This window comes from Pristiophorus japonicus, chromosome X (assembly GCF_044704955.1).
Source record: "Pristiophorus japonicus isolate sPriJap1 chromosome X, sPriJap1.hap1, whole genome shotgun sequence".
Classification (NCBI taxonomy): Eukaryota; Metazoa; Chordata; class Chondrichthyes; family Pristiophoridae; genus Pristiophorus; species Pristiophorus japonicus.
In genome coordinates, this window is record NC_092010.1 from 2,255,188 (window position 1) to 2,266,694 (window position 11,507).

The 11,507-nt window shown below is 45.1% G+C and overlaps 1 protein-coding gene across 1 annotated transcript; it reads right to left on the bottom strand.

The window, feature by feature from the left end:
• Positions 1-490: 490 nt before the first annotated feature.
• LOC139240767 (probable G-protein coupled receptor 139) lies at positions 491-8,693 on the bottom strand. Its single transcript, XM_070869246.1, has 2 exons — positions 8,624-8,693; positions 491-1,443 (listed from the first exon to the last, which is right to left on the bottom strand). The coding sequence occupies exons 1-2, from the start codon at positions 8,691-8,693 to the stop codon at positions 491-493; spliced, it is 1,023 nt and encodes a 340-aa protein (XP_070725347.1).
• Positions 8,694-11,507: the final 2,814 nt, after the last annotated feature.

Below are 11,507 nucleotides of genomic sequence, written 5' to 3' on the forward strand. Positions count from 1 at the left end.
GTGAATTGGTTATACATCTTTACAACCTCAGCCCTTCTAAGGTCTGGTATAGTGACAGATTATTCCGGAGAGCACAATGGGTGGTACTTATCTCAGCAGGACAGTCTTAATGTTGTCTGGTGGCTATTAATCAGCTATCAGCAGTTTCAGTCAAGGTTAGCATGTTTATGCAAACAGACTGTCTGCTGCAGAAGTTTTCTGGTAGGACCGGTATTCCATATTGTTTTATGGCAAAAAGGGTACAAAAACAGTGTAATGCAACTTAAAAAAATACATTACCACAAGAAAAATGAGACAATCTTAAGGGGGTGTCAAACTGCTCCAGTGATAATTAGCCCTGGACAGCCTAGCTTCACCAACTGGCCTCCCCTATCACTGTTAACTCAACCTGCCCCTTTCACGCACTGACTCACTGTCCCACAACTCTGTTTTTAAATTAACTTTTAGTTAGTTGTACGAGATGAGCAGAATCCCAGCCGGTTACCGCTGCCTAGACTTCACCCCCACCTCCGCGGGCTGCTTCTGGGTGAAACCGATGAGTTGACGAGTTCTCCTTCGGTTTGAAGTCTTTAGTGAGCTTCAGAAACAGATGAATGGGCTGTGTGATGGCTCGCCTCATCTCCTCCCTGAACTTAGCCTGGGTGAGAGCGTAAATGCAGATGTTGGTGCAGGAGTTCAGGTACATCAGCATGTCGCCGACCTGCATCACTATGACCATGGGGCCCATGTCTAGCAAAATCTCCTGGAACATAAAGACCACCACTCTAGTCATCCACAGCACGATGAAGCTGCCCGATATGGCGAAGAGCAGGATGATGGACCTTCTCCGGTTCTCCATCTCGGGGTCAACTTGCTTCCCATCGCCACCTTGACCCCGGAATGCCCTGCGGACCCGACTGGCCACGAGAACGTACCTGACGGTGAGAGCATTGAGCAGCAAGATGCACACGTAGGGAATGAGAGGGGTTAAGACTGTGCCAGACCACATGTAAATAGCCCAGGGGGTTTTGTAACATAGATTGCGGAGCCTGCAGACTGGGAACGGGCCGCGGGCATCAACGCGTTCGTAGACAAAGTAGCGCAGGATATTGCGCAGGTAGCTCACCGTGCACACTGTCGTTATCACCCCGGTTGCTGTCCTCACCGTGCAGTATCTCGCTTTCCACTTCTGGAAACAAATGGCGACAAATCGATCAAGGGTGAAGGCCATGGTGAGCCAGATCGAGCAGTCCACCACCGCGGCATTCATGATGCTGTTCAGGCTGCATACGTGGTAATGGGTGAGGATCGAGAAGGGGAAGTAGAGAGATCCCAGGTAGTTCAACATCACACAGAAGATGATGACCAGCAAGTCCACCGCTGCCATGGAGACCAGGTAACGGCCCGTGCATCTGGCGAGGCCACAGCTCCCACGGGAGAGAATCACGATGTTCATTAAATTAGCTGCCAGATAGGGAAAGAGAGCTGAGAGTTAGTAATTACACCCACACCATGTGTTATAGGGCATGTTACATGAGGGAGAGATACCCTGGCCTAGCAACTGTTGAGAGTTCTCCCAAGCAACAGCCAGCATTCAAGATTGATTATGGCCATGGGATGTTGATAGTACTGCCTTAATAGTATGTTTAGATCATAACTTTTATGGTGACAATAACTAGGGCACTGCACCTTATGTGAAGGGCTGTTGATGTTCGCATGCTGTAGAGAAACGTAAATGTGTGTGCGTAAGAATCGGCTGAAGGACTGTATATTGACCAGAGTCTAACATATAAAGGTAATGAGTAGGAGACGATGTGGTTTCCACACAGTGAAGATGCAAAGAGGGAGTGAGGAAACTTGGCAGGAGAGGACATTTCTAAAATGGGTTCGAGACAGAGGTTGAAAAATAGTAATGAGAGAATGATTGGCTATCAGAATAACAAATATTTCTTAGATATCCATATAAACTGTACGGATTCGATTTCACTTATATCTCTCATTATCCAATGCTCACTGTATACTTAAAGAGCAGCCATTGTCTATCACTCAGTGAAATACAATTGGTCCAACTCGGTCCATCGCTCAATCAGCACTCATTCTTCAACTCACTTCATCACTCAATGAGATCGCATTGTTCAATTCAGGCCCTCACTGAATATGCTCTCATTGTTCAACTGTCTCCATCATTCCATGAGCTCCTATTGTACAACTCTCTAACAGTCACTCAATGGACTTGCATTTTCCAACTCACTCCCTCACTCAGTGGCCTCCCATTGTCCAACTCTCTACATCAGAGAGGCAAAACATCCTCTCTGCATCTGCCTTGTCAAGCCCCCTCAGAATGTTAAACGTTTCAATAAGATCACCTCATTCTTCTAAACGCCAAAGAGTACAGGCTCAACCTTTTCCACCTTTCTTCATATGACAACCCCTTCATCTCGGGAATCAACCTCTTGAACCTTCCCTGAACTGCCTCCAATGCAAGTATATCCCTCCTTAAATAAAGAGACCAAAACTGTACACAGTACTCGAGATGTGGACTCACCAACAGTTTCAGTTGTAGCAGGACTTCTCTACTTTACACTCCATCCCTCTGAGAATAAAGGCCAACATTCCATTTGCATTCTTAATTATTTACTGAGTATTTTCAGTATTTTCGGTTTTTATTTATGAATGGGAAAGTATGTTTGACAAATCTATTCTAGTTTTTTGAGGGTGTAGCGAGCAGGGTAGATTAGGAGGAACCAGTGGATGTAGTATATTTAGAATTTCAGAAGGCATTAGATAAGGTGGCACACAATAGGTTGTTACACAAGATTAGGGCTCATGGGGTTGGGGGTAATATGAACAGCATGGATTGAGGATTGGTTAATGGACAGATAATAGAGAGTATGAATAAACAGGTCATTTTCAGGATGGCAGGGTACAACTAGTGGAGTGCTACAAGGATCAGTGCTGGGGCCTCAGCTATTTACAATAAATGTTAATGACTTAGATGAGGGGACTGAGCATAATATATCCAAGTTTGCTGCTGATACAAAGCTAGGTGAAAAAGTAAGCTGTGAGGAGGATGCAATGAGGTTACAAAGGGATAGGAATGATTAAGTGAGTGAGCAAGAAGATGGCAGGTGAACTATAATGTGGGAAAATATGAAATTATAGGTAGAATGGAAAAGAAAAATTGTGAAATGTTGGTATTCAAAGGGATTCGGATGTCCTTGAACACAAATTACAGAAAGTTAACATGGAGGTACAGCAAGCAATTAGGAAGGCAAAACTTTATTGCAAAGGGCTTGCAGTATAAGAATAAGAATGTCTTGCTGCAATTATATAGGGATTTGGTGAGACCACACCTGGAATACAGTGTACAGTTTTGGTCTCCTTACCTAAGGAAGGTTATGCTTGGGGGTGTAACGATGGGTCACTGGATTAATTCCTGGGATGAGAGATTGAGTCCTATATTCTCTGGAGTTTAGAATATTGAGAGGTGATCAAATTGAAATTTATATAATTCTTAGAAGGCTTGACAGGATCATTGGTGAGAGGCCATTTCGTTTGACTGGAGAGTCTAGAGGTCATAGCCTCAGGATAATTGGTTGGCCATGTAGGACTGAGATGAGGAGAAACTTCTTCACTCAAAGTGTTGTGATTCTTTGGAATTCTGTATCACAGAGGGCTGTGTATGCTCAGTGATTGGGTATAATCAAGGCTGATAACAATAGATTTAAGGGATTTAGACGTTTGCAGATGAGGCTAAAATCAGCTGCATAGTTGTTAATGAAGAAGAAAGCTGTGGACTGCAGGAGGATATGAATGTACTGGTCAGGTGAGCAGAACAGTGACAAATTGAATTTAATCCAGAGAAGTTTGAGGTAATGCATTTGGGAAGAGCTAACAAGGAAAGGGAATACATATTACATGGTAAGATACTGAGAAGCATAGAGCAACAAAGGGACCTTGGAACGCATGTCCACAGATAGAAACATAGAAACATAGAAAATAGGTGCAGGAGTAGCCCATTCGGCCCTTCGAGCCTGCACCGCCATTCAATGAGTTCATGGCTGAACATGAACTTCAGTACCACATTCCTGCTTTCTCGCCATACCCATTGATCCCCCAAGTAGTGAGGACTACATCGAACTCCTTTTTGATTCTATTTAGTGAATTGGCCTCAACAACTTTCTGTGGCAGAGAATTCCACAGGTTCACCACTCCCTGGGTGAAGAAGTTTCTCCTCATCTCGGTCCTAAATGGCTTACCACTTATCCTTATACTGTGACCCCTGGTTCTGGACTTCCCCAACATTGGGAACATTCTTTCTGCATCTAACCTGCCTAAACCCATCAGAATTTTAAACGTTTCTATGAGATCCCCTCTCATTCTTCTGAACTCCAGTGAATACAAGCCAAGTTGATCCAGTCTTTCTTGATATGTCAGTCCCCCCATCCCGGGAATCAGTCTGGTGAACCTTCGCTGCACTCCCTCAATAGCAAGAATGTCCTTCCTCATGTTAGGAGTCCAAAACTGTACACACTACTCCATGTGTGGCCTCACCAAGGCCCTGTACAACTGTAGCAATATCTCCCTTCCCCTGTACTCAAATCCCCTCGCTATGAAGGCCAACATGCCAATTGCTTTCTTAACCACCCGCTGTACCTACATGACAACCTTCAATGACTGATGTACCATGCCACCCAGGCCTCGTTGTTGCTACCCTTTTCCTAATCTATCACCATTCAGATAATAGTCTGTCTCTCTGTTTTTACCACCAAAGTGGATAACCTCACATTTATCCATATTATACTTCATCTGCCATGCATTTGCCCACTCACCTAACTATCCAAGTCACTCTGCAACCTCATAGCATCCTACTCGCAGCTCACACTGCCACCCAACTTAGTGTCATCCGCAAATTTGGAGATAGTACATTTAATCCCCTCGTCTAAATCATTAATGTACAAGGTAAACTGCTGGGGCCCCAGCACAGGACCTTGCGGTACTCCACTTTTTACTGCCTGCCATTATGAAAAGTACCCATTTACTCCTACTCTTTGTTTCCTTTCTGCCAACCAGCTCTCAATCCACGTCAGCACACTACCCCCCAATCCCATGTGCTTTAACTTTGCACATTAATCTCTTGTGTGGGAACTTGTCGAAAGCCTTCTGAAAGTCCAAATACACCACATCAACTGGTTCTCCCTTGTCCAGAAGGTTGTCTGTGTCCTCCTTAGTGAATACAAAACCAAAGTACTTGTTCAATTGGTCTGCCATTTCTTTGTTCCCTGTTATGACTTCCTCTGATTCTGACTGCAGGGGAGCTACGTTTGTCTTTTCTAACCTTTTTCTCTTTGCATATCTATAGAAGCTTTTGCAGTCCGTCTTAATGTTCCCTGTAAGCTTCCTCGCATATTCTATTTTCCCTGCCCGAATCAAAACCTTTGTCCTCTTCTGCTGAGTTCTAAATTTCTCCCAGTCCCCGGGTTGACTGCTATTTCTGGCCAATTTGTATGCCACTTCCTTGGCTTTAATACTATCCCTGATTTCCCTTGATAGCCATGGTTGAGCTACCTTCCCTTTTTTATTTTTATGCCAGACAGTGATGTACAATTGTTGTAGTTCATCCATGTGGTCTCTAAATGTCTGCCATTGCCCATCCACTGTTAACCCCTTAAGTATCATTCGCCAATCTATCCTCGCCAATTGACGAGGTCACCACATTACAGGAAGGACATGATTGCGCTGGAGAGGGTACAGAGGAGATTTACGAGGATGTTGTTGGGACTGAAAAATCTTAGCTATGAGAGCAGATTGGATAGGCTGGGTTTGCCTTTCTTGGAACAGAGGAGGATGAGGGGAGACCTCATTAAGGTGCATAAAATTAAGAGGGACCAAGATATAATGGATAGAAAGGGCCTATTTCCCTAAGCAGAGAAGTCAACAACCAGGTGGCATAAATTTAATGTAATTAGTAGAAGGTTTAGAGGGGATTTGGGGGGAAGTTTCTTCACACAGAGGGTTGTGGAGGCGTGGAACTCACTGCCTGAAAGGGTGGGAAAGGCAGAAACCCTCATCACATTTAAAAAGTACTTAGATGTGCACTTGAAGTGTTATAACCTGCAGGGTTATGGACCTAGAGTTGGAAAGTGGGATTAGGCTGGATAACCTCTTGTTGGCCGGAGCGGACACGATGGGCCAAAATGGCCTCCTTCCGTGCTGTAAATTTCTATGATTCTCTGATTCTAAAGGATCAACGGATATGGGAATAGGTTGGGAAAGTCATTCAACCATGATCTTATTGAGTGGTGGAGCAGGCTCGAGGGGTCGTATTGTCTACTCCTGCTCCTATTTCTTATATTCTTTATGGACCAACTCACTCGATTACTCAGTGAGCTGCCATTGTCCAACTATCTATAGCACTCAATCAACTGCCATTGCCCAGGATCCCATCAGCAATCACTGAGCTCCCACGTACAAGCTCTCCCAGTCACTTAATGGCACCCCCAGTTTCCAATTCCCACCATAAATCAATATTTCCTGTCTCCAATCTCTAACGGTCTCTGAATGAGCCTCCATTTTCCAAATACCACCAGTCAATCAATGTTCCAATTGTCCAACTCTCTCCCTCATTTCATGAGATCCCTTTGTCTTTCCCACCACCTCACTCGGTGAGCTCTGGTTGGCCAACTCTCTGCATCAGTCAATGGGCTCCCAATTGTCCAATTCTCTGAGTCATCCAATAAGCTCCCATTTTCTAACACTCATCATCAATCAGAACTCCAGTTCCAGCTATCGTTCCATCACTCAATCAGCCCCTATGAACGAGTTCCCATTGTCCATCTCTCCCCTCACTCAATTATTTTCCACTTACCAGCTCTCTGTCACTCACCAATCTCCCATTTATTAACTTTCATCAGCAGTCAGAGCTCCAGTTGTCCAACTCTCTCTTTCACTCATTGGCGTTTCGTTGTCCAACTCTCGACATCACACAATGAGCTCCAAGTGTCCAGCTCTCCCCATCTCTCAATGAGCTTCCTCTGTTCAACACACACAAAGAAGCACCCAAAATAGAATGCATTCACAAACACAGTTGCAAACACACACAGACACTGAAACAGGAACACACTCATGCAGTTGCACGCACACACAATCACAGTCAAATACACAAACTCTCGCATATACACACTCATAGACCAGACAGCTTAACATCGGTGGTAGGATAAATAATGGACAAATAATGGAATCCCTACTAAAGGAGAACATGGAAGAACATCTAAAAACCAAAAATATAATACGAATATTCAGCCTGGATTTCAAAATGGAAAGTCTTGGTTGACCACCTCATTGAATTTTTTGAAGAGTTAACAGAGAGTAGACAATAGTGATGCAGTAGCTGTCATTTATCTAGATTTTCAAAAGACCTTCGATGTGGTACCCCACAATAGACCAATGAACAAGGTCAGAGAATGCGGAGTCTGGGGACAAGTAGCAGTACAGATAGCGAGCTGGCTACAAGACGGAAAGCAGAGAGTAGATGTAAAGGGTAGCTATTCACAGTGGCAGAAGGTGGGTATAGGTGTTCCACATCGATCAGTGCTGGGACCACTGTTGTTCACAATTTCTATTCACGATTTAGACCTTGGAATCAAAAATACAATTTCTAAATTTGCTGATGACGCCAAATAGAGGGGACAGTCAATACTGAGGAGGACTGTAACAAATTACAGGAGGACATTTATAAACTTGCAGAATGTGCATATAATTGGTCGTCATATTATAAAAAGTACATCGAGTCACTGCAGAGGGTGCAGAGAAGATTTACAAGGATGATAAAGAACTGCAGGGGTATACATATCAAGAAAGGATGAAAAGGCTGGGTCTCTTTTCTCTTCAAAAAAAGGCTGAGAGGTGACGTGATAGAGGTCTTTGAAGCTCTCAAAGGTTTTGATTGGTTGGTACAGAGATAATGTTTCCACTTGTGCAGAAGAGCACAACTAGAGGCCATCAATATAAGACAGTCACCAAGAAATCCAATGGGGAATTCAGAAGAACATTTTTTACCCAAAGAGGGGTGAGAATGTGGAACTCGATACCACAGGAAGTGGCTGAGGCGAATAGTATCGATGTATTTAAGAGGAGGCTGGACAAGCATACGAGTGAGAAGGGAATAGAGGGTTATGCTGATAGATTTAGATGAGGAAAGACAGGAGGAGGCTCGAGAGGAGCATAAACGTCGGCATGGACTGGTTGGACCGAATGACCTGTTTCTGTGCTGCATATCCTATGTATGTAATCCCCACACACACACAAGACACAGACCGACACACACAGGCACAAGTACACACACAGCCACATACATATATACTTAGACATTAAAACACACACACACCCACACTTGCACGTAGCTTGCACGTAGAAACAAAGTCACGCAGGCTCACGAAAATGCACAATAGCACACACTCAGAAACACAGTCACACTTATGCTTGCACGCATTCACATACGAGCATGCTCAAGCAAATGCAGTCTCAGACACACACACACACACGCGCGCTCTCACACACATACACCCACACAGCCACACATTCACAGGTTGCCAGTCATTAAAGAGGAGTTCCCCCATTTGGTGACTATCTGCTACTCACATACCAGCCAAACCGATGACTGCCAGGCAATGGTAGAACACGTCCTGCGCTAGTAACAATGCCAAGCTTCCCATCCTCGCAGAGAGTCCATGACGTGTGTTGGAGCTTCAGACAGCAGCACACACTGACACACAGAGGCAGTGCTTTGGAAGTAGCCTCTATTATATACTCAGGAGAATCTCCCAGTGAGACATCGAGCTCAGGGGGGGCCTGGTACCAGCTGCAGTCAATGCAGCCGCACAACAGGTAAGGGACCTTAACTATCCTAATCCACGGGAAGAGCTTACGTGGAGATTACACTTTAATAACCTCAAACACACCCTGCAATAGCAGAGTCACCGAGTAATATTCAGAAGGTTCAGAGGCGGTTTCAACTAAATGGTATTATTTTGAGGCAGGTGCAGGAGAGTAGCAGGTCCTGTGCTGCATATTGACAAATCCTTGAAGGTGGCAGGACCACTTCATCAGGCGACCAAGAAAGTATATGAAGACTTGCTTTTGTAAATAGGGACATTGGATTCTAAAACAAGGAAGGCTTGTTAACCCTCTACGAAAAACTGGTTAGGCCTCAGCTGGAGAATTGTGTCCAATTCTGGTCACCTTACTTCAGGAAGGATGTCAAGGCCTTGGAGAGGGTGCAGAGGCGGTTTACAAGGATAATACCAGGGAGAGGAAGCTCAGTTACATTGAGAGATTTGAGAAGCTGGGATTGTTCTGCTTAGGGCAGAGAAGGTTAAGTACTGATTGAATAGCGATATTCAAAGTTACGTAGGGTTTTGATAGAGCAACTAGGGAAAAAGGGCTTCTTCTGGCAAGAGGGTCAGGGACCTTAGAACATAGGTAGAGAGGAAATGAGGAGAAACCTTTTAACACAGAGGATTGGTATGATCTGGAACACGCTGCCTGAAAGTGTACTGGAATCAGATTCCATAAAACAAAATGAAAAGAAAGACTTGCATTTATATAGCGTATTTTACGACCATCGGACGTCCCAAAGCGCTTTGCAGCCAATGAAATACTTTTGGAATGTAGTCACTGTTGTAATGTGGGAAACACGGGAGCCAATTTGTGCACAGCAAGCTCCCACAAGTAGCAAAGTGATAATGACCTGATAATCTGTTTCAGTGATGTTGATTGAGGGTTAAATATTGGCCAGGACACTGGGGAAAACTTTCCTGCTCTTCTTCGAAATAGTGCCACAAGATCATTTACGTCCACCTTTGAGCACAGACAGGGCCTCAGTTTAACATCTCATCCTGAAAGATGGCATTTTTGTGCTCAAGTCCCTGGAGTGGGACTTGAACCTACAACCCTCGGAACTTTCACAGGAACTTTCAAGCACTTAGAAAGCCTCTAAATTGCAGAGAACCAATCTAATACAATCACAACATCGCCAGCGTTTTTTTGCCGAGAGAAGCTGAGGGTCCATTTTAAATACCGTCTGCCCACTTCTACTGCCCGTGGTCAGTGGGTGGGATCAGGAACTGGCAGCAGCAACAAGGTCCGAGACAGAAATAAGGTTGGGGGTCTTATCGTCATAGGCGGTCCATCGAACGAGGATGACTTGCTTCCACATGAGTTCATAGATGTTTCAATGAAGGACCCGATGTTCCCATCCTGAACTCCAATTGAGGGAGTGAAAGATTCCTGTGCATTGATGTTTTTAACGTGTGGTGACCATTGCACATCAGCCACCATTACCGGGTTTGACAGAGCTAGGTCTTGGTCCAGTGGCAAGGGTTAAGCAGGACGACGGGAGACCAGCTCTGCTGCATGGATCTAGTACGCACACATATCACAGTGTGGGCCGGCCCGAGCTACCCCTGGGCCCTCAGCTCTTCTGGACGCCAAACCCTAATTCACCGCACCATCACCATGATCTCTTGCTGCTTCTCCGCCGCAATCATTCGCCGCACCTCCGCCACAATTTCTCGCCGCACTTCCGCCATAAACGTTCACTGCACCTCCGCACCAAACATTCGCCAAACCTCCGGCACGATCACCCACCAAATTTCAGCCATGATCCGTCATCGCTCCTCCTCCACGATTACCCGTCGCAAGTGTCATGCATGTACGCTTGGTTTTACTAGCCACCAGGTGGCGCCACTGTTGGAGATCATTGGGCTGTGCGCACGTGTGTGTGGCCCAGGTATAAAAAGCTAGCCATCTTGTAATGTACTCACTTTGGGCTTTCATAAAGTAGAGCCAGGTTTGTACCTGTTCAGAAGTTACAGTATTCAGTCGATTGAGTTACTGCATGAACAACATTTGGCGACGAGGTAACAAGAACCTTTGCAGGCAAAAATGGGCGCAATTGGAATTGTAGAGCGATTTGTGTCGGGAGAAGATTGGACAGACATTGTAGCCCGCTTGAACCAGTACTTGGTGGCCAACAAAATGGAGAAAGAGGCAGAAGCAGTTTAGCGCCGGACGGTCCTCCTCACGGTTTGTGGTCGCAAAATCTATTGACTCATAAAGAATCTCCTCTCACCCTTAAGTCCAACGGACAAGGACTATGAAACATTGTGTGCTCTGGTACGTGACCATTTCAAACCAGAAGAAGCTATCATCATTGTTATATATGTAAACTTGTATATACTCTGTACAGCCACAAGAGGGCTCATCCACTGGAGTCCCAAAGGATCCCATAAGCCCTTTGGAGCACATGTATTTAAGGAGGCCTCACAGATTGGAGAAGCTCTCTGGAGACCTGCAATGAAGAACTAAGTTGACACTTTACTTTGAGCTCAAAGTATCCAGTCAGACTCTTTCTTCATACATAACAACTGGCGACAAGATATAGATCGCGAACCCAACGATGCAGAGAACAGTGGGCATCCTGGAGAAATTCTCTGAGGGAGATGATTTGGAAACCTTTGTGGAGCGAC

What these genes read in the sequence shown, in the direction of transcription:
- LOC139240767 (XM_070869246.1), bottom strand. Translation starts at nt 8,693, where the DNA reads ATGGGAAGCTTGGCATTGTTACTAGCGCAGGACGTGTTCTACCATTGC. An exon ending in GGCAGTCATCGGTTTGGCTG is followed by an intron (nt 1,444 to 8,623) that starts GTATGTGAGTAG and finishes CCTATCTGGCAG; the next exon opens with CTAATTTAATGAACATCGTG.